The 17,174-nt window shown below is 36.6% G+C and overlaps 3 protein-coding genes across 4 annotated transcripts; 1 reads left to right on the forward strand and 2 right to left on the reverse strand.

Annotated features, from left to right (window-relative positions):
* Window positions 1-222: 222 nt before the first annotated feature.
* On the reverse strand, window positions 223-3,759 carry LOC140054626 (sulfotransferase 1C4-like). Its single transcript, XM_072099690.1, has 6 exons — window positions 3,428-3,759; window positions 3,060-3,286; window positions 2,484-2,610; window positions 1,675-1,769; window positions 949-1,123; window positions 223-578 (listed from the first exon to the last, which is right to left on the reverse strand). The coding sequence occupies exons 1-6, from the start codon at window positions 3,546-3,548 to the stop codon at window positions 469-471; spliced, it is 855 nt and encodes a 284-aa protein (XP_071955791.1). The 5' UTR covers window positions 3,549-3,759; the 3' UTR covers window positions 223-468.
* Window positions 3,760-7,520: 3,761 nt separating this feature from the next.
* Window positions 7,521-11,476, reverse strand: LOC140054662 (sulfotransferase 1C4-like). Of its 2 annotated transcripts, none has more exons than XM_072099736.1 (6): window positions 11,182-11,476; window positions 10,814-11,040; window positions 10,238-10,364; window positions 9,422-9,516; window positions 8,753-8,869; window positions 7,521-8,302 (listed from the first exon to the last, which is right to left on the reverse strand). In XM_072099736.1, the coding sequence occupies exons 1-6, from the start codon at window positions 11,300-11,302 to the stop codon at window positions 8,267-8,269; spliced, it is 723 nt and encodes a 240-aa protein (XP_071955837.1). In that variant the 5' UTR covers window positions 11,303-11,476; the 3' UTR covers window positions 7,521-8,266. The 2 variants fall into 2 exon arrangements, with proteins under 2 accessions (XP_071955837.1, XP_071955836.1); XM_072099735.1 differs by having other exon boundaries at window positions 8,695-8,869.
* Window positions 11,477-12,036: 560 nt separating this feature from the next.
* On the forward strand, window positions 12,037-17,062 carry LOC140054341 (transcription initiation protein SPT3 homolog). The gene is made up of 8 exons (XM_072099294.1): window positions 12,037-12,133; window positions 12,570-12,665; window positions 13,070-13,154; window positions 13,863-14,037; window positions 14,609-14,833; window positions 15,326-15,438; window positions 15,751-16,068; window positions 16,410-17,062. The coding sequence occupies exons 2-8, from the start codon at window positions 12,586-12,588 to the stop codon at window positions 16,518-16,520; spliced, it is 1,107 nt and encodes a 368-aa protein (XP_071955395.1). The 5' UTR covers window positions 12,037-12,133; window positions 12,570-12,585; the 3' UTR covers window positions 16,521-17,062.
* The last annotated feature ends 112 nt before the right edge of the window (window positions 17,063-17,174 follow it).

Raw genomic sequence — 17,174 nt, forward strand, 5'->3', positions numbered from 1 at the left:
CCTAATTAAGGGGCGTTCACACCTGTTCCAGCACGGGTCCGGCAGTTGTGTAACACAGAGGCCCCTGGTTTAGCAACCGTAAGTGGCCATCCAACGCTGGAAGCCTCAATTTTTAGCCTTTTTCGACATATTTTCTGGGGGTTTTTTAGCTCCGGGGCCGGCAAATCAAGTCGAACGTAAATGTTTTGCCTCGTCTGCCTCCCATGCTGGCTATGGCCCTGCTCACTACCTTGTAAAACATACGACCCCTACCACCAGGCAATAATGTGTTAGCTTAAATCATCAAGGCGAAAGAAAGTGAGAGTACGGTGTCTCGTGAAGTTTTATTATCCATCTAATTGGCTATTCATGGATGATATACTCGATTCTTATTGGCTATTTAAATTATGAATTAATCAATAAATTCTACTACTCATTTCTATTGGCTGTCCAAGACGGTGGATCGATATGCTCGAATCTTATTGGCTATCATTCAAATTCAAATGATAAATCTGTGTTCTTCATCTTTTCTCTGTACATCTTATCAAACTTTGCGTTCTGATTTATGGTGAAATAATTCTTCCAATCGCCAACAACGCCTAATTAATGAAAAAGATTATATTTTTTATAAAATGTAGGAGCTACTGTCGGACAAATTTCGGTTGGCCGACTGTCTTTCGGCTATGGTTGTCGACGAAATGTGCTGTCGACGGAATGTCCTGTCGGCGGAATGTCCTGTCGGCAGAATGTGCTGTCGGGAAAATGTCCTATCGGCAAAATGACCGGTCGGCGAAAAGTCCGGACGCCTGAATGTCGACGAATAGTCTGTTGACCAGTAGTCTGTCGCCGAAGTGGCGTTCGGCAAAACGTCCCGTTACCGTGTGTGTTTGTAATATTGTAAACATTTTTGAAGAAATAAAAAAGTGTGAAGAACCATAAAAAAAAACAAATAGAACCTGAAAAAATTACCTTTCCTCATAAAGGCTGATATCGCATGATCTACATGTACGCCGTCGGAAAAGTTTACCTTAGGATTGTTTTTCATAGACCCAAACGAACAGTGCTGTACAACGTCCTGAATTCTTCCATCAGGAATTTTCCACTCAAAAAACTCAGCCACTCTTTCGATTACACTTTTGAGATCCTGTGAAAATAGTCAATAGTTCAATAGACCCTTTTATATAACACCTAAATTAATTCCTGTCATTTGATTGGACGAATGTGGGTCACATGGCGTACAATAGTAGTTAGTACTATTAATTACTCCCTCCAGTAATGGATTGATCTATTTATTAGAGAAATACCTTCCCATTGTATTGGATTAAAACGAGTGTATCGAATGATTGCGTTTGAACATAGAAAAACATACTGTAGGCCTATTGGATACAACTGTTGGTTGGAGCAACATGATGCTGAGCTCCGGAGATAACAGTGTGTATCTGTGTCTGCGACACGTCAGTGCCACGCCCTTTTAACAGACACCGCGCGACGCGATGATTATGTACATAGTACAGTACTGGTGGTATTTGTCGCAGCCAGACATGAGATCAAAGGACGAGTTCCTATCTTGGCAATGCGAGCTCAGTTTCCTGTTGTTAGATTGCCTTGGTTGGAGAAAGGAGTTCCAGTTACATTATAATATCAAAGAACCTAATAATATACTGATAAAAGATAGGCCTATAATTATATCATTACCTTTTTCATATCTTCGTATTTTACGAATAGAATGTTTTCTTCATTTCGTCGTTTCCACCAGTATATATTCATTTCAAACCATGAACCATACGCCACTATTTAAACAAATATACAGAATTAACATAGAAATAAGAATATTATTACATAAGGTCTTTTCTATTGGCGGCCAGCGTTGCGTCTCTAACGCGTGGTTCCCACTCGCGACGCAACGCAAGGACGTAACGCAACGCAAGTGAATTGACCAATCACAAGCGATGGCTTATTCGCTTGTGATTGCTAACTGTATATAACTTCACTTGTCATTGGTTAAAACGCTTGCGTTGCGTTTACGTCCTTGCGTTACGTTCTAGTGGGAACCAAGCTTAAAGCTTGCGTCGCTAGTGGGAACCACGCTTAAGTGGGAACCAAGCTACGTTGCGCTTACGTCCTTGTGTTGTGTCTCTGGTGTGGGAAGAACCAACCATTATAAATACTAGAAATTCTTATCTATCAGGGTTGTCATACAATGCTCATGTTCGTTACCCAGGTAGAGACAATAACACGTTACATCTCCGTGTGGTTAAACGCTCGGTCATGGTTAAGCCTGGGTTTCAGAGAGTTACTGCTGGGAATAAATATTAAAGCTACGTTCACACTGGGCCCGAATTGGAAAAAATTCATAAAACGTTGTGGTGTGAAGTGATATTTTTTTTTAATAGACATGGGTTCACGCTTACGCATTCCGGATAGTAATAAAATGATAGGGACAAAAATCGGAGTTTTCTCCTTCCGCCAGACGGAAATTTCGACTCAGCGTGAAAATTGCCTACCGTCATCTGCGCAGAACGCATCAAAGAAATCGTCCCAATGATCAAAACTTCTCAGATATGAATTGGATCGATGAAAGTGATACAGAGAGACCGCGTTGTCTTTAGGGTTTCTCCCGACATATACAATCTATAAATAAAACATGAAATGTCGTTTATATTTCTGTGATGGCTCTAGTTCTCTCCATAAAGTGTGGTTCCCACTGGTAACGTAACGTAAACGACCGACGCAACGTAAGAAAATGCCCTTCCCGTGTTTGCCCCAACCTGCGTGAAATCAAACCTGCGATGTTGCGTCGTCGGTTGCGTCAATACGTCATTGCGTTGCGTCCTAGTGGGGAACCACGCTTTATCATTATTATCATTAGCTGCTCAAAAACTCCCTCCAGAGAGACCAGAGATCACGTTTGGGTGGTCCCAACTAAACATTTTATTGACATTAAATCAGACGAATGCTGCAGTTTTTGAAATACACACAAAAGGACAGCCAACATAACTCGGGATTACATTTACTCTCACACTTCTTCGGCGGGAAAGACATGAATTAAACTATCGAATTTTGTATACAATTAGGCCTACCTTTGGTTTCTTTACACTGAGTTGTTTAGCCATATGTTGATGCGGTAGATGGGTTTTAAGTAGCCTACGTGACTCTCTTTCTCTGGCTATGTCGGTCGGTAAATTTAAATAATTTGGTCTATTTAGATCAAGAAAAGTAAACCTGCGTAAGATGCTAACTTCGTCTGCCTTTTGGAAATCACAACCATGGAAAAGAACTGATACTATCTCCTGCATCCACGTAGTTCCTGGAATTAAATTTATGTCAATGATATCTGTGTTGTATCTATATCATACTACCATATTTGGGCATATCACTACCATATCTGTCAACTAGTTTGACAATGTAGACAGAATTTTGCCTATAAAGTATGAGCTTATAAACTTACCAGCTTTAGGGTATGTGATTACCCAAATGTCATCATTACGAACCTCAAAAGTTTCCATAGCTGTAAGGATTTCATCTGATATTACCCAGGGGTAGCGAACACCGTCGACAATTCTGTCCATTTCAGTAGTAAGCCTAGTTAACTGCAATCATTCGGGTTGTTATTGTACAAGTCCTACCGTACTATAGGTCTACTGTAAGACAAACCGTATATATTATATAGGGATCAAACGTTCAGTATTGTTATTAGTACTGTAGCAGATAATTAATCTCCAAGTACAATACAATATTAACCTTCAACGTATTTCACTTGGTTTGTAGGCCTAATGTGTTCTTCAAATTCGCTCAAGATGATAAAAGTATATGATTAAGACCTCTGTCAATACACTACCAGGAAAAAATTACAATATAAATTTATTTATTTGTGTTGTTCCTATTCTAATTATGACCTTTCTTCGGTATTATTATAAAAATGGTCAAATTGGCTGCCAGCCAATGGTTTTTGATAAAATTAAACATTTATTTGGTCATTTTATAAGTGAAAACCTTATTTTTTTTCATTTTCTTTTTCTACAGAAGTGATTAACTTTATTAAAACTACAAAATAATATATTCAAATTCTGATTTAATTTATCTTCATTTTTCATGTTTTTGGGGGACAATGCATCTTTAAAAAATGTAATTTAAAGCAAAAAATAGTCAAATTGGCAAACAAATTTTTTTTGAATTTAACAGTTTATTTTGTCACATTACTTTTCGATTTTTTTCCTACGGAAGTGATTCATTTGGTTAAAACTACAAAATGGCATATTGAAAGTCTGATTTGATTAATCTTCATTTTTGTGTGTTTTGGGGGAGGACAATACATCTTTAAGTAATTAATCTGTAAATGTGTAAACAAAAGTTACTGCCATAACTGCAGTAGAATATTTACTTGACCTGGGTAAGCTACAGTTAAAGTTAGCCAAACACAGGCAGAACTCAAGCTATCTCACATTCCAGTCAAAATTCTGGGCATTTTTTGTGTGATTGTTATAGGATGGGTATATAACTGGGAAGACTGTCTTTGAAGATGTACAGTTTGAGACAACAATCAGTAGTGTTCTCTATGAAGTGATCGAACGGGAAGAGACCGTGGCATCTACATCCCAAGTGTCTCTTCTTAGTTACCGTACCTTAGAGGAACTAACAAAGACTATAACAGGTTAGAATTACCTTATTACCTTATTTCCACCTATAAAGCTCTGTCTACACTATCATCAAACTAGTTTGACAAAAATAGTGTGAGGTGCCCAAATATGGTAGTGATATTCCCAAATATGGTAGTGATATTCCCAAATATGGTAGTGATATACCCAAATATGGTAGTGATATTCCCAAATATGATAATTGTTGATAGTGTAGACTAGCTTTCCTGCTTTACTTGAGGACATTACAGATGTCCTGGCTCCTGAATCATACTATTTTAGAACATGAATAAAATAATAAGTATTGTATTTTTTTAAATAATTTTAATAGAAACTTGTTGAAACGGATCGCAGACGTGAAGAAAAGCGACCTGAAGCGTATTGGGGAGAAGTACATTATGCCGTTGTTTGATACTAACTTGTCGAGATGCGCTGTCTGCTGCCAGTCTAGCAAAGTTGACGAGATTAAGCAAGCATTTGAAGGGTAAAGTTGAAATAATTAATTTTTTTTTTCAAAGCTCTGTCTATATTGGATCATATAGAAGTAACGTTTTTTCACATTACATTATCAGATCCAAATGAACTTATTTAATAAGCTCTGTCTACACTATCAAATTTTATGTGACAAAACATTGTGATGTGCCCATATACGGACATGATGATGTCATACCACTACCATATTTGGGTATATCACTACCATATTTAGGTATATAACACTTTTTTTGGTCAAAATAGTTTGATAGTGTAGACAGAGCTTAAAGAAATGAATTTACTTATCACTACCTTATTTGAGCACATCGCACTTTTTTGTCAAACTAGTTTGATAGTGTGGACAGATCTTTAGATTCTTTCTTTACCTGTGTTGCACATATCACTGGTTTTCCCACTCTATTGCACTGACTTATCATTTCACACATATCACACTTTTTATTGTTTTTTTAATTTTATTGTAACAGATTTCAATTGGCTTAAAAATGCGGTTTTTTTTAAAGATCTCTCAGCACTCAATTGGTTTAATGTCTGAACTACCAGTTTATTTTAAAGATTTTGTTGACATAATGTTGCTTGTTCTTTTAGATTGTCTCGTACATTAACTGTAATGCCATCCTTAGAAGATGGCTTTCCAAACTAACCTAACGAATTGAAGAACTTATCATGGATTGGATGAGTCAATTATGAGAAAAGAAAAACTTAAGATTAGAAATAGTTTGTAATGAATGTGTTTAATATTAGACTATTCTAGGTACAGTAGAATCTGTTTATGGGACACACCTATTAATGGGACACACCTATTAATGGGACACACCTATAAATGGGACACGCCTATTAATGGGATACACCTATTAATGGGATACACCTATTAATGGGATACACCTATTAATGGGATACACCTATTAATGGGACACACCTATTAATGGGACACACTTATTAATGGGACACGCCTATTAATGGGACACGCCTATTAATGGGACACACCTATTAATGGGACACACCTATTAATGGGACACACCTATTAATGGGACACACCTATTAATGGGATACACCTATTAATTGGATACACCTATTAATGGGATACACCTATTAATGGGACACACCTATTAATGGGACACACCTATTAATGGGATACACCTATTAATGGGATACACCTATTAATGGGACACACCTATTAATGGGATACACCTATTAATGGGACACACCTATTAATGGGATACACCTATTAATGGGACACACCTATTAATGGGACACACCTATTAATGGGACACACCTATTAATGGGATACACCTATTAATTGGAGAGACCCCTATTCAGGGGACATACATATTTAGGGGACACCCCTATTCAGGTGATGCCCCTATTCAGGGGACATCCCTATTCAGGGGACACCCCTATATTAAGCTATATTAAGGGGACATCCCTATTCAGGGGATACCCCTATTAATGAGACACATTTTTGGGTCCTGATAGTGTCCCCTTAATACGTGTTCTGCTGTATATCCTAAAATTCTGAGAATTTGTAATATCTTTTCTTTCAAATTCAGCTTTGTTTATTATAATAAGAAGCGTTTCACTTTGAGACGAGCGATGACCAACTACGCCATGTACGTTCATTGTTTGCACTCTTCACCATGTTTGATGGTTTCTAGGTCAACGACCGACGACACATTGATTGACCTGACCTAGCTTAGTTGTCGCAAATCGATTAAAATTGTTCTTTCTGATCACCATTTACCAATAACTAACTAATTTTAGTTGATAAAAATAATGTGTTATTTTTATCCCATACTAGTTGTTATATCTCATAATAGGATATGATAGTCTTATAGTTTTTACTAGCTATCTTTCATTTTCACAAAGCGTCACATGACTACACAGATGTCCATTCAAAATCATGCGTACACTCGGATACAAACAAGGGAAATATATGTCCTATTTTTACTTACTTTTATAATATATTTTATATATATCTATACAGGTTTTAGTATATTTATTAGTATATGTATATTTTGAGTTTTTCTATTTTATTTATAGAATTAATCATTGAAATCATAATAATTAGTTATTATCATTATATCATTGTCATCTTCATCATTGTCATTAAAACTTTAACTTCAATATCACGTGGTCCGTATGTATTTTTTTTTCAACTTATTATGCTTAAGATTGATTATGAATAATATTAATAAAATGTCTTGAAAAAAATTATTACTCGTGTGTTTTGTCCAAATATAGAGAAATCAGTATAATATCTCTATGGTCCAAATTCTACTACTACAGAGTACCGTCCTAATTAAGGGGCTTTCACACCTGTTCCAGCACGGGTCCGGCAGGCGATTTTTTTTTCGTACATAAGTTGGGGACCCCATGTGAAAGATAGCCGAACTACTTCTTAAATATAACCCTCTTAATAATCTGTCTGTCACTATAAAGTAAAAGAAGTAGCTCATGGGAATCGAACCCCATACATCGACATGCTAAAGTCCATAGTCTTATCCACTCGACTACGCAGACGGCTCGGCAGAAATCGTTTGCATTAGCGAATTGTAGTTAGCTTAATTCTTACGTCACACCTTATTGATATGACTAATGAATATTCATGTTTATTTTGTGACGTTTCACGAGGGGTCCCCAACTTATGTACGAAAAGAAATATCGCGTCCGGCAGTGGCGTAACTCAGAGGCCCCTGCTTTATGAACCGTAAGTGGCCCTCCAATGCTGGAAGCCTCAGTTGTTTTTAGCCTTTTTCGACATATTTTCTGTTTTTTTTTAGGGCCGGCAAATCAAATCGAACGTAAATGTTTCGCCTCGTCTGCCTTCCATGCTGGCTATGGCCCTGCTCACTACCTTGTAAAACATACGACCCCTACCACCAGGCAATAATTTTTTAGCTTAAATCATCAAGGCGAAAGAAAGTGAGAGTACGGTGTTGCGTAAAGTTTTATTATCCATCTGATTGGCTATTCATTGATGAAATACTCGATTCTTATTGGCTATTCAAATTATGAATCAATCAATTCTACTACTCATTTCTATTAGCTGTCCAAAGACGGTGGATCGATATGCTCGAATCTTATCGGCTATCATTCAAATTCAAATGATAAATCTGTGTTCTTCATCTTTTCTCTGTACATCTTATCAAACATTGCGTTCTGATTTATGGTGAAATAATTCTTCCAATCGCCAACAACGCCTAAGTAATGAAAAATATTATATTTTTTATAAAATGTTGAAGCTACTGTCGGCCGGACAATTGTCGGTTGGCCGATTGTCTTTCGATGTGTTTTCGACGAAATGTGCTGTCGACGGAATGTCCTGTCGGCGGAATGTCCTGTCGGCAGAATGTGCTGTCGGCGGAATGTGCTGTCGGGAAAATGTCCTATCGGCAAAATGACCAGTCGGCGAAAAGTCCGGACGCCTGAATGTCAACGAATAGTCTGTTGACCAGTAGTCTGTCGCCGAAGTGGCGTTCAGCAAAACGTCCCGTTACCGTGTACTGTGTGTTTGTAATATTGTAAACATTTTTGAAGAAATAAAAAAGTGTGAAGAACCATAAAAAAACAAATAGAACCTGAAAAAAATTACCTTTCCTCATAAAGGCTGATATCGCATGATCTACATGTACGCCGTCGGAAAAGTTTACCTTAGGATTGTTTTTCATAGACCCAAACGAACAGTGCTGTACAACGTCCTGAATTCTTCCATCAGGAATTTTCCACTCAAAAAACTCAGCCACTCTTTCGATTACACTTTTGAGATCCTGTGAAAATAGTCAATAGTGAAATAGACCCTTTTATATAACACCTAAATTAATTCCTGTCATTTGATTGGACGAATGTGGGTCACATGGCGTACAATAGTAGTTAGTACTATTAATTACTCCCTCCAGTAATGGATTGATCTATTTATTAGAGAAATACCTTCCCATTGTATTGGATTAAAACGAGTGTATCTAATGATTGCGTTTGAACATAAAAAAAACATACTGTAGGCCTATTGGATACAACTGTTGGTTGGAGCAACATGATGCTGAGCTCCGGAGATAACAGTGTGTATCTGTGTCTGCGACACGTCAGTGCCACGCCCTTTTAACAGACACCGCGCGACGCGATGATTATGTACATAGTACAGTACTGGTGGTATTTGTCGCAGCCAGACATGAGATCAAAGGACGAGTTCCTATCTTGGCAATGCGAGCTCAGTTTCCTGTTGTTAGATTGCCTTGGTTGGAGAAAGGAGTTCCAGTTACATTATAATATCAAAGAACCTGATAATATACTGATAAAAGATAGGCCTATAATTATATCATTACCTTTTTCATATCTTCGTATTTTACGAATAGAATGTTTTCTTCATTTCGTCGTTTCCACCAGTATATATTCATTTCAAACCACGAACCATACGCCACTATTTAAACAAATATACAGAATTAACATAGAAATAAGAATATTATTACATAAGGTCTTTTCTATTGGCGGCCAGCGTTGCGTCTCTAACGCGTGGTTCCCACTCGCGACGCAACGCAAGGACGTAACGCAACGCAAGTGAATTGACCAATCACAAGCGATGGCTTATTCGCTTGTGATTGCTAACTGTATATAACTTCACTTGTCATTGGTTAAAACGCTTGCGTTGCGTTTACGTCCTTGCGTTACGTTCTAGTGGGAACCAAGCTTAAAGCTTGTGTCGCTAGTGGGATCCACGCTTAAGTGGGAACCAAGCTACGTTGCGCTTACGTCCTTGTGTTGTGTCTCTGGTGTGGGAAGAACCAACCATTATAAATACTAGAAATTCTTATCTATCAGGGTTGTCATACAATGCTCATGTTCGTTACCCAGGTAGAGACAATAACACGTTACATCTCCGTGTGGTTAAACGCTCGGTCATGGTTAAGCCTGGGTTTCAGAGAGTTACTGCTGGGAATAAATATTAAAGCTACGTTCACACTGGGCCCGAATTGGAAAAAATTCATAAAACGTTGTGGTGTGAAGTGATATTTTTTTTTAATAGACATGGGTTCACGCTTACGCATTCCGGATAGTAATAAAATGATAGGGACAAAAATCGGAGCCCCGGAGTTTTCTCCTTCCGCCAGACGAAATTTCGACTCAGCGTGAAAATTGCCTACCGTCATCTGCGCAGAACGCATCAAAGAAATCGTCCCAATGATCAAAACTTCTCAGATATGAATTGGATCGATGAAAGTGATACAGAGAGACCGCGTTGTCTTTAGGGTTTCTCCCGACATATACAATCTATAAATAAAACATGAAATGTCGTTTATATTTCTGTGATGGTTCTAGTTCTCTCCATAAAGTGTGGTTCCCACTGGTAACGTAACGTAAACGACCGACGCAACGTAAGAAAATGCCCTTCCCGTGTTTGCCCCAACCTGCGTGAAATCAAACCTGCGATGTTGCGTCGTCGGTTGCGTCAATACGTCATTGCGTTGCGTCCTAGTGGGGAACCACGCTTTATCATTATTATCATTAGCTGCTCAAAAACTCCCTCCAGAGAGACCAGAGATCACGTTTGGGTGGTCCCAACTAAACATTTTATTGACATTAAATCAGACGAATGCTGCAGTTTTTGAAATACACACAAAAGGACAGCCAACATAACTCGGGATTACATTTACTCTCACACTTCTTCGGCGGGAAAGACATGAATTAAACTATCGAATTTTGTATACAATTAGGCCTACCTTTGGTTTCTTTACACTGAGTTGTTTAGCCATATGTTGATGCGGTAGATGGGTTTTAAGTAGCCTACGTGACTCTCTTTCTCTGGCTATGTCGGTCGGTAAATTTAAATAATTTGGTCTATTTAGATCAAGAAAAGTAAACCTGCGTAAGATGCTAACTTCGTCTGCCTTTTGGAAATCACAACCATGAAAAAGAACTGATACTATCTCCTGCATCCACGTAGTTCCTGGAATTAGATTTATGTCAATGATATCTGTGTTGTATCTATATCATACTACCATATTTGGGCATATCACTACCATATCTGTCAACTAGTTTGACAATGTAGACAGAATTTTGCCTATAAAGTATGAGCTTATAAACTTACCAGCTTTAGGGTATGTGATTACCCAAATGTCATCATTACGAACCTCAAAAGTTTCCATAGCTGTAAGGATTTCATCTGATATTACCCAGGGGTAGCGAACACCGTCGACAATTCTGTCCATTTCAGTAGTAAGCCTAGTTAACTGCAATCATTCGGGTTGTTATTGTACAAGTCCTACCGTACTATAGGTCTACTGTAAGACAAACCGTATATATTATATAGGGATCAAACGTTCAGTATTGTTATTAGTACTGTAGCGGATAATTAATCTCCAAGTACAATACAATATTAACCTTCAACGTATTTCACTTGGTTTGTAGGCCTAATGTGTTCTTCAAATTCGCTCAAGATGATAAAAGTATATGATTGAGACCTCTGTCAATACACTACCAGGCAAAACTTACAATATAAATTTATTTATTTGTGTTCCTATTCTAATTATGACCTTTCTTCGGTATTATTATTATTAGTAGTAAATAATTATTCTTCAAGTACAATACAATATTAACATTCCTTCTGTTTTTAAAGGATAGCTCCAGGTTTAGAATTTCTACGATTTTAAAATATAAAATGTAAACCTCCCATCAGACATGGATATATTGTGTCACCATGGTATTCCGAAATAAAAAGATTAATGAAATGAAAATGAATTGCTGGAAGATTTGATACAGACGATATAAGTCCACCGCTCGTGTATTATGTATTTTATGGCTTCTTTACTTTTTTATAAACGCTTAGAAACATTTTTATTAGGCGTCTATAAAAAACATAATCTGATAATTGATATGTGCAAGAAGTTAGAAGAAGTTAAAATAGACAGAGGGCGCTATATGAGGATAGAGCGAGTTGCAGGCCCAAAAAAAGAAGGCCTAAGCAGTAGATTTAAAGTTATAATAAAAACGCCATAAACTAATAATATTTATCAAAACTTTTACTCAACTAATTAATCAAGGTCTAACCGCTCGCTAACCCTAGTGGGGCTAGTACTAGTAGGCCTAGTACTAGTTAGCCTAGCTGGCCTAGTCCTAGCCTAGCTAGGCCTAGCCTAGTTAATGATAAATTGATACGAACGTAGTAGGCACAGCTCAGTAGCGTTGCCTTATTAATTAAGTTTTCTGGTCAATTCGTACCCATGCAAAATTCCTCATTACCCTGTCTGCTAAAAGTTATAGTTTTGTAGTAACATGTAATTAATAATAATGCCATAGCCAGTAAGTAGGTGCTGTTAAATACATCTATTAAATTTAATTTTTAAAGGAAATCCTTTTGTTGCGGAATTTCAAATATACAATTCACTAAACACTACAGAACAGTACAAATTAGTCTGTACCATTAGTCTCTCCCCTACCATAATAAATTATAATACAAACAAATTACATTTTTTTCAGGCAAAACTGATTAATTATGCCTCATCTTTTACAAGTTAGCAGCCATGGTAGAGGGAATTCAAAAGTCAACTTCGCTACTGAAATACAAGCTATGATGTATATATTACTATATTAGTTTACATTGTTGTTATATTTGGTGTTACACACAAAGGATAGCCCACTCAATTTGTAGATTTCAGTCCGGTGGGTCCTTCTGTTGGTGAAATGGCCAGTATACCAGGAGACAATCCCCTACTTTTTTTTTTAAGAGCGTACTGCATTCTTTAACGTGCACGTGAGCCATGTTGCACACAGGATCAACGGCTTAAGTCTCATTTGAAAGATGGTGGCTATATATATTATTCCCATCCGCAAGTTAGAACACATGAATAGTGGCGTTGGGATTAGAAATTTGGAACAAATAAGTTCATTCATTTATACTCATAAACATTCATTTTGTATAATATTTCATTACCATACGGTTAAACTCAACAAGTTACCAATGCATGATTCTCTTGCAGGTATGCCCTTGGAGATTGCCGAAGACCTCTTAAAGAATCGGCACAATTAGTTGAAACAGCTGTTCATCAGAAAATGTTATCAGTTGTAAGTAGAGTCAGTGATAAATCTAGAGGTGATGCATCTATTAAGAGGACACTTTATTTTGAAATGTGGGGTAATATATGTTTTAACATCACAGCCAACCTCTATCAAGGAGACATGTCTTATAAGGGCACACTTTCCTGTGTAATGTGGTGCAATATATGTTTTAACACTACAGCCAACCTCTATAAAGGAGACATGTCTATTAAGGGAACACTTTCCCATGAACACTACGGCCAACCCTGTTAAGGGACACTTTGTTGGGTCCCAAGGTGTCCCCATAATAAGGGCTTTACTGTATAATCAAATTGTTATCAACTATATTTAATTCTGAAATGTTTAATTATCTTTATAGCTTACATTGTGTATGCAAGCATTTATTTGTTAAAATTTCGGCAAACAGCCCAAGAGAAAACCTTGGACCAATTTTATTTATTTATTTCAACAATATTTTACGAGGGTGGTCCATCCAGCCGAAGTTAATCATTAGGGACCCCCACAAAAATGCAACAAAAGTGTGAAATTGTATTTTTATTTATACGTACAACATTATTATTTATACGTTCTTGGTTTTTTAAATCAAATTTTCGTTTTAAGTGAAGGTAAAAATTAACGTTAATTTTTACCTTCACTAAAAACGAAAAATTTGATTTAAAAAATAGGAGATAAATTTTTTCAATTTTTACGTTCTTTGTTGTTTTATTATTACAGCTAAATAAAGCCGCTCAAATTTGTATATCTCGAGGAGGGCGTTTTATCGGAATTGAAGATTTTTTGTATCTAATGAGACTGGATCGTGTGAGGCTAAAAAGACTTTTACGCTTCTTAAGTTTTAAGGACAACAAGATTTTGAAAACACTATCAGATGAAGAGGATCCGGAAACAGGTACTGTATCTATAGCAGCGCAAAACGCAAAATGCGCCCTATTGTGGCCATGTTTCTACCCAATATATTTTCCACACCAGTTTAAATGTTCTCCCTTCGATCATGTGTCCACCGTTATACCTGCACGAAGCGATTATGTGCGTAATACTGCCGCAAGTATATTTTAAGTTGCAATATAGTTCAATAAAGCCCTGTCTTCACTGTCACATTGTGATATGCCCATATATGGACATGATGATGTCATATCACTACCATATTAAGGCACATCACAATTGGTTGTCACATAAAGTTTGATAGTGTAGAAAGAGCTTTATTGAATTGTATTGCCACTTAAGCCTTGTAATATCATGTCCATATTTGGGCATATCACCACCATATTTGTGCACATCACACTTTTTTTGATAGTGTAGACAGAGCTTAAGATCCTTTTGCAAATTCGTGTTTGTAAGATTCTTAATATCAATTTTAAAATTTTCATTAAAAACAAACATCTGAACATATTTCTGCTTTAAAATTTTATAAGTTATACCATTATACATATAATAAAAATATTAATTGAATTTTGTCTCAGCTTTTGGCGTTGATCTCAAACCAAGTAACACTTCAAAGCGGCAAAGGATAGCGTATGAATTTCTTAGTATGATTGACCAAACAGGAGAGTTTGTTAGTTTATTCGAGGACGAGGGCGGTGTAGATCAAGTTAAACAGGAACGATTAGAACGAATCGAGGATATGACAAAGAACATGGATTCATCAACATACCAAGATTTTTCTGAGTCTCGTCAAGTTAATTTTTGTAAGTATCTGTACTGATAATTAAGCTCTGTCTACACTATCAAACTTTATGTGGCAACAAAATGTGATGTGTCCATATATGGACATGATGATATGTAGAATATTAATTATGTTCAGTACTCCTAGGGTAGGAGACCGAGATCACAACTGTTTAGACCGAACCTTGGTTAGCGACGAGGGCGTATACCCACACTTTAGGTTTAGCTATTTTTCTCGGTTTTTTTGTACGCTTATAAATAGGATATTATTATTACCATATTGTATAAAGTTTTTCCATGTTTCGATACCTTTCGGTTAATGTTTTTTTTCATTGACGCTATTCTTTAGAAATAAGGTTCGACGCACGTAGCTTAAGTTTTTCGTTTTGTTTACAAATTGAACGGAGCTTACATGTTGCATGTTGGGAAATGCAACTAACTCCCTATTACCTGGATAAACCGCTGCAGACCTGGTTAAAGCGTTTCTAGCTATCATAAAATCTTTTTCTTTACAGATAAAAAAATTGTAAAATTTAAAGAATGGGTTGTTTACAGTGAGTTGGAACCAAAACCAAACTCATCCGCCATTGAAGTACTTGCCTATTTAGCTTATGAAACTGTGGCAGAGGTTGGTAAATTCTGTATACAAAAGAATCCTCCATTAACGACACTTTTCTGCAAAACAAACGAGATGATATATTTGTTTTTAAGCTACCGCCAACCCTTAATAAGTAGACACACATATTATGGGGACACTGATAGACTTAATAGAGGTTCTTGTATTACTTGTTTTTTTTTTGTAATCACTATGCATTTCTGCTCAAGTTTTGTGTAAATAAAGTAGTTCCTTATTCCAATGATTTTTTAAAACAAATATTATTTATGCAGGCACTAAAAATCAAACATCAAACATTCTAATTAATAATTTCTTTTTTTTCAGATCGTAGATTTATCATTGTACGTAAGACGTGATATGAATTCGGCTTTCCTCGGACCAACTGACAAACTGAGTGCACCGAAATTTGTAAATAGTGGCGTTTATACTGGACAGTTATTAAATATCAAAACGAACTTGAAAAAGACCGACCACAGCACTCCCCCAATATCGCCTTCGACTAGTTTGGTCTCTCCTAGCATTACATCATCAAACAATTTTTCAACATTTCCCACTATCCAATCACAAACAGAGTTTACGCAGCCGTCAGATGTGAAGGCGGTATCTACGATTGGCAAGACAAAGGCTAAAAAGCGAAAAAAGGTAAGACATACTCTATCACCTACTGAGATTGAAACGCCTGTTTTTCAGTCGATGTTGAGTTGAAAACTGAAATTCAAATGAATTGTCAGCGTGGTGATGTAATTTGTGAACCATTTGATTGGTCAGTTTTAACGATCGTAAAGTTGATGGTTGCTAATGTTTTTTACCCTTTTCCTGTAAAATCGTAATTCAACGCAACTCGCCGCAACGCAATGTCGACTGGAAAACAGGCTTCACCAACTAATTAGAAATAGGTAATATTGAATAATTAAATACCAGAGTTATTACATTTGAAGATTTGCGATATTGAATTGATTAGAATATGGATTTTTATCTTACAGACAAGCGGTACATCGACTTACGACATTGCAGCAGCCAATGCGTTACAGCCACGTCATGTCCGAGAAGCTATCAGAAGATTTTGCAACGGATCTGCACAATTCGGCTTATGAATGTAATGCATACAGTATGATATGACATTGACATTACATCTGTGGTAGATGCACAGAACCGTGAAGTTGTGAGGTTACCTTTGAGCCGTAGTTTGGTTCCCATTGCACGTTGTCCAATAGAGAACTGGACATCAGAGCTCAGAGAGAGTTTGGCCTTCTTTACTCTCACCAAACAGCACTATCAGTGTAAACTTTCGAATAGTGCTGTATAATTTATACTCATTTTAGATAAATATTAAATAACTGATAACTGATATATATTAAAATTCTGTCTTATATTAGCTTTTAATACATGTTTCATTTGTCAGCTTATTCCATCAGAGACATTAAGTGGTGAGCCCTCTAAGTCTGTTATAACAGCATTTAATCACAGCATTCCTCTATTAAAATAAACAATAAAAGAGGATTTATTTTTGTGAGCTTGAAATATCTACTTTGTTGTTGAGTTACTGGCTAGGTTAAACTGAGTTGTGCTGCAAGCTAGCTTCGTTTAATTGTGATAAACAATAAATGTGTCATTCTAGGCCTATGTGTACAATTAATGTGTAAAAATAAATATTCAAAGTAAGCAGAAAGCTTTTGTGCATCAGTTTCTAATTATTGATGTATTTTATCATTTAAATTGTATATTATCATCAATTATACACGGATGTA

Source organism: Antedon mediterranea, chromosome 7, assembly GCF_964355755.1.
Source record: "Antedon mediterranea chromosome 7, ecAntMedi1.1, whole genome shotgun sequence".
Lineage (NCBI taxonomy): Eukaryota > Metazoa > Echinodermata > Crinoidea > Comatulida > Antedonidae > Antedon > Antedon mediterranea.

What these genes read in the sequence shown, in the direction of transcription:
- LOC140054341 (XM_072099294.1), top strand. Translation starts at nt 12,586, where the DNA reads ATGCCTCATCTTTTACAAGTTAGCAGCCATGGTAGAGGGAATTCAAAA. An exon ending in ATCAGAAAATGTTATCAGTT is followed by an intron (nt 13,155 to 13,862) that starts GTAAGTAGAGTC and finishes TTATTATTACAG; the next exon opens with CTAAATAAAGCCGCTCAAAT. An exon ending in CTTATGAAACTGTGGCAGAG is followed by an intron (nt 15,439 to 15,750) that starts GTTGGTAAATTC and finishes CTTTTTTTTCAG; the next exon opens with ATCGTAGATTTATCATTGTA.
- LOC140054626 (XM_072099690.1), bottom strand. Translation starts at nt 3,548, where the DNA reads ATGGACAGAATTGTCGACGGTGTTCGCTACCCCTGGGTAATATCAGAT. An exon ending in AATCACATACCCTAAAGCTG is followed by an intron (nt 3,287 to 3,427) that starts GTAAGTTTATAA and finishes ATTTAATTCCAG; the next exon opens with GAACTACGTGGATGCAGGAG. An exon ending in ATCAGCCTTTATGAGGAAAG is followed by an intron (nt 579 to 948) that starts GTAATTTTTTCA and finishes TTCATTAATTAG; the next exon opens with GCGTTGTTGGCGATTGGAAG.
- LOC140054662 (XM_072099735.1), bottom strand. Translation starts at nt 11,302, where the DNA reads ATGGACAGAATTGTCGACGGTGTTCGCTACCCCTGGGTAATATCAGAT. An exon ending in TCAGTGTAAAGAAACCAAAG is followed by an intron (nt 10,365 to 10,813) that starts GTAGGCCTAATT and finishes TTTTATTTATAG; the next exon opens with ATTGTATATGTCGGGAGAAA. An exon ending in AATACGAAGATATGAAAAAG is followed by an intron (nt 8,870 to 9,421) that starts GTAATGATATAA and finishes CTATTTTCACAG; the next exon opens with GATCTCAAAAGTGTAATCGA.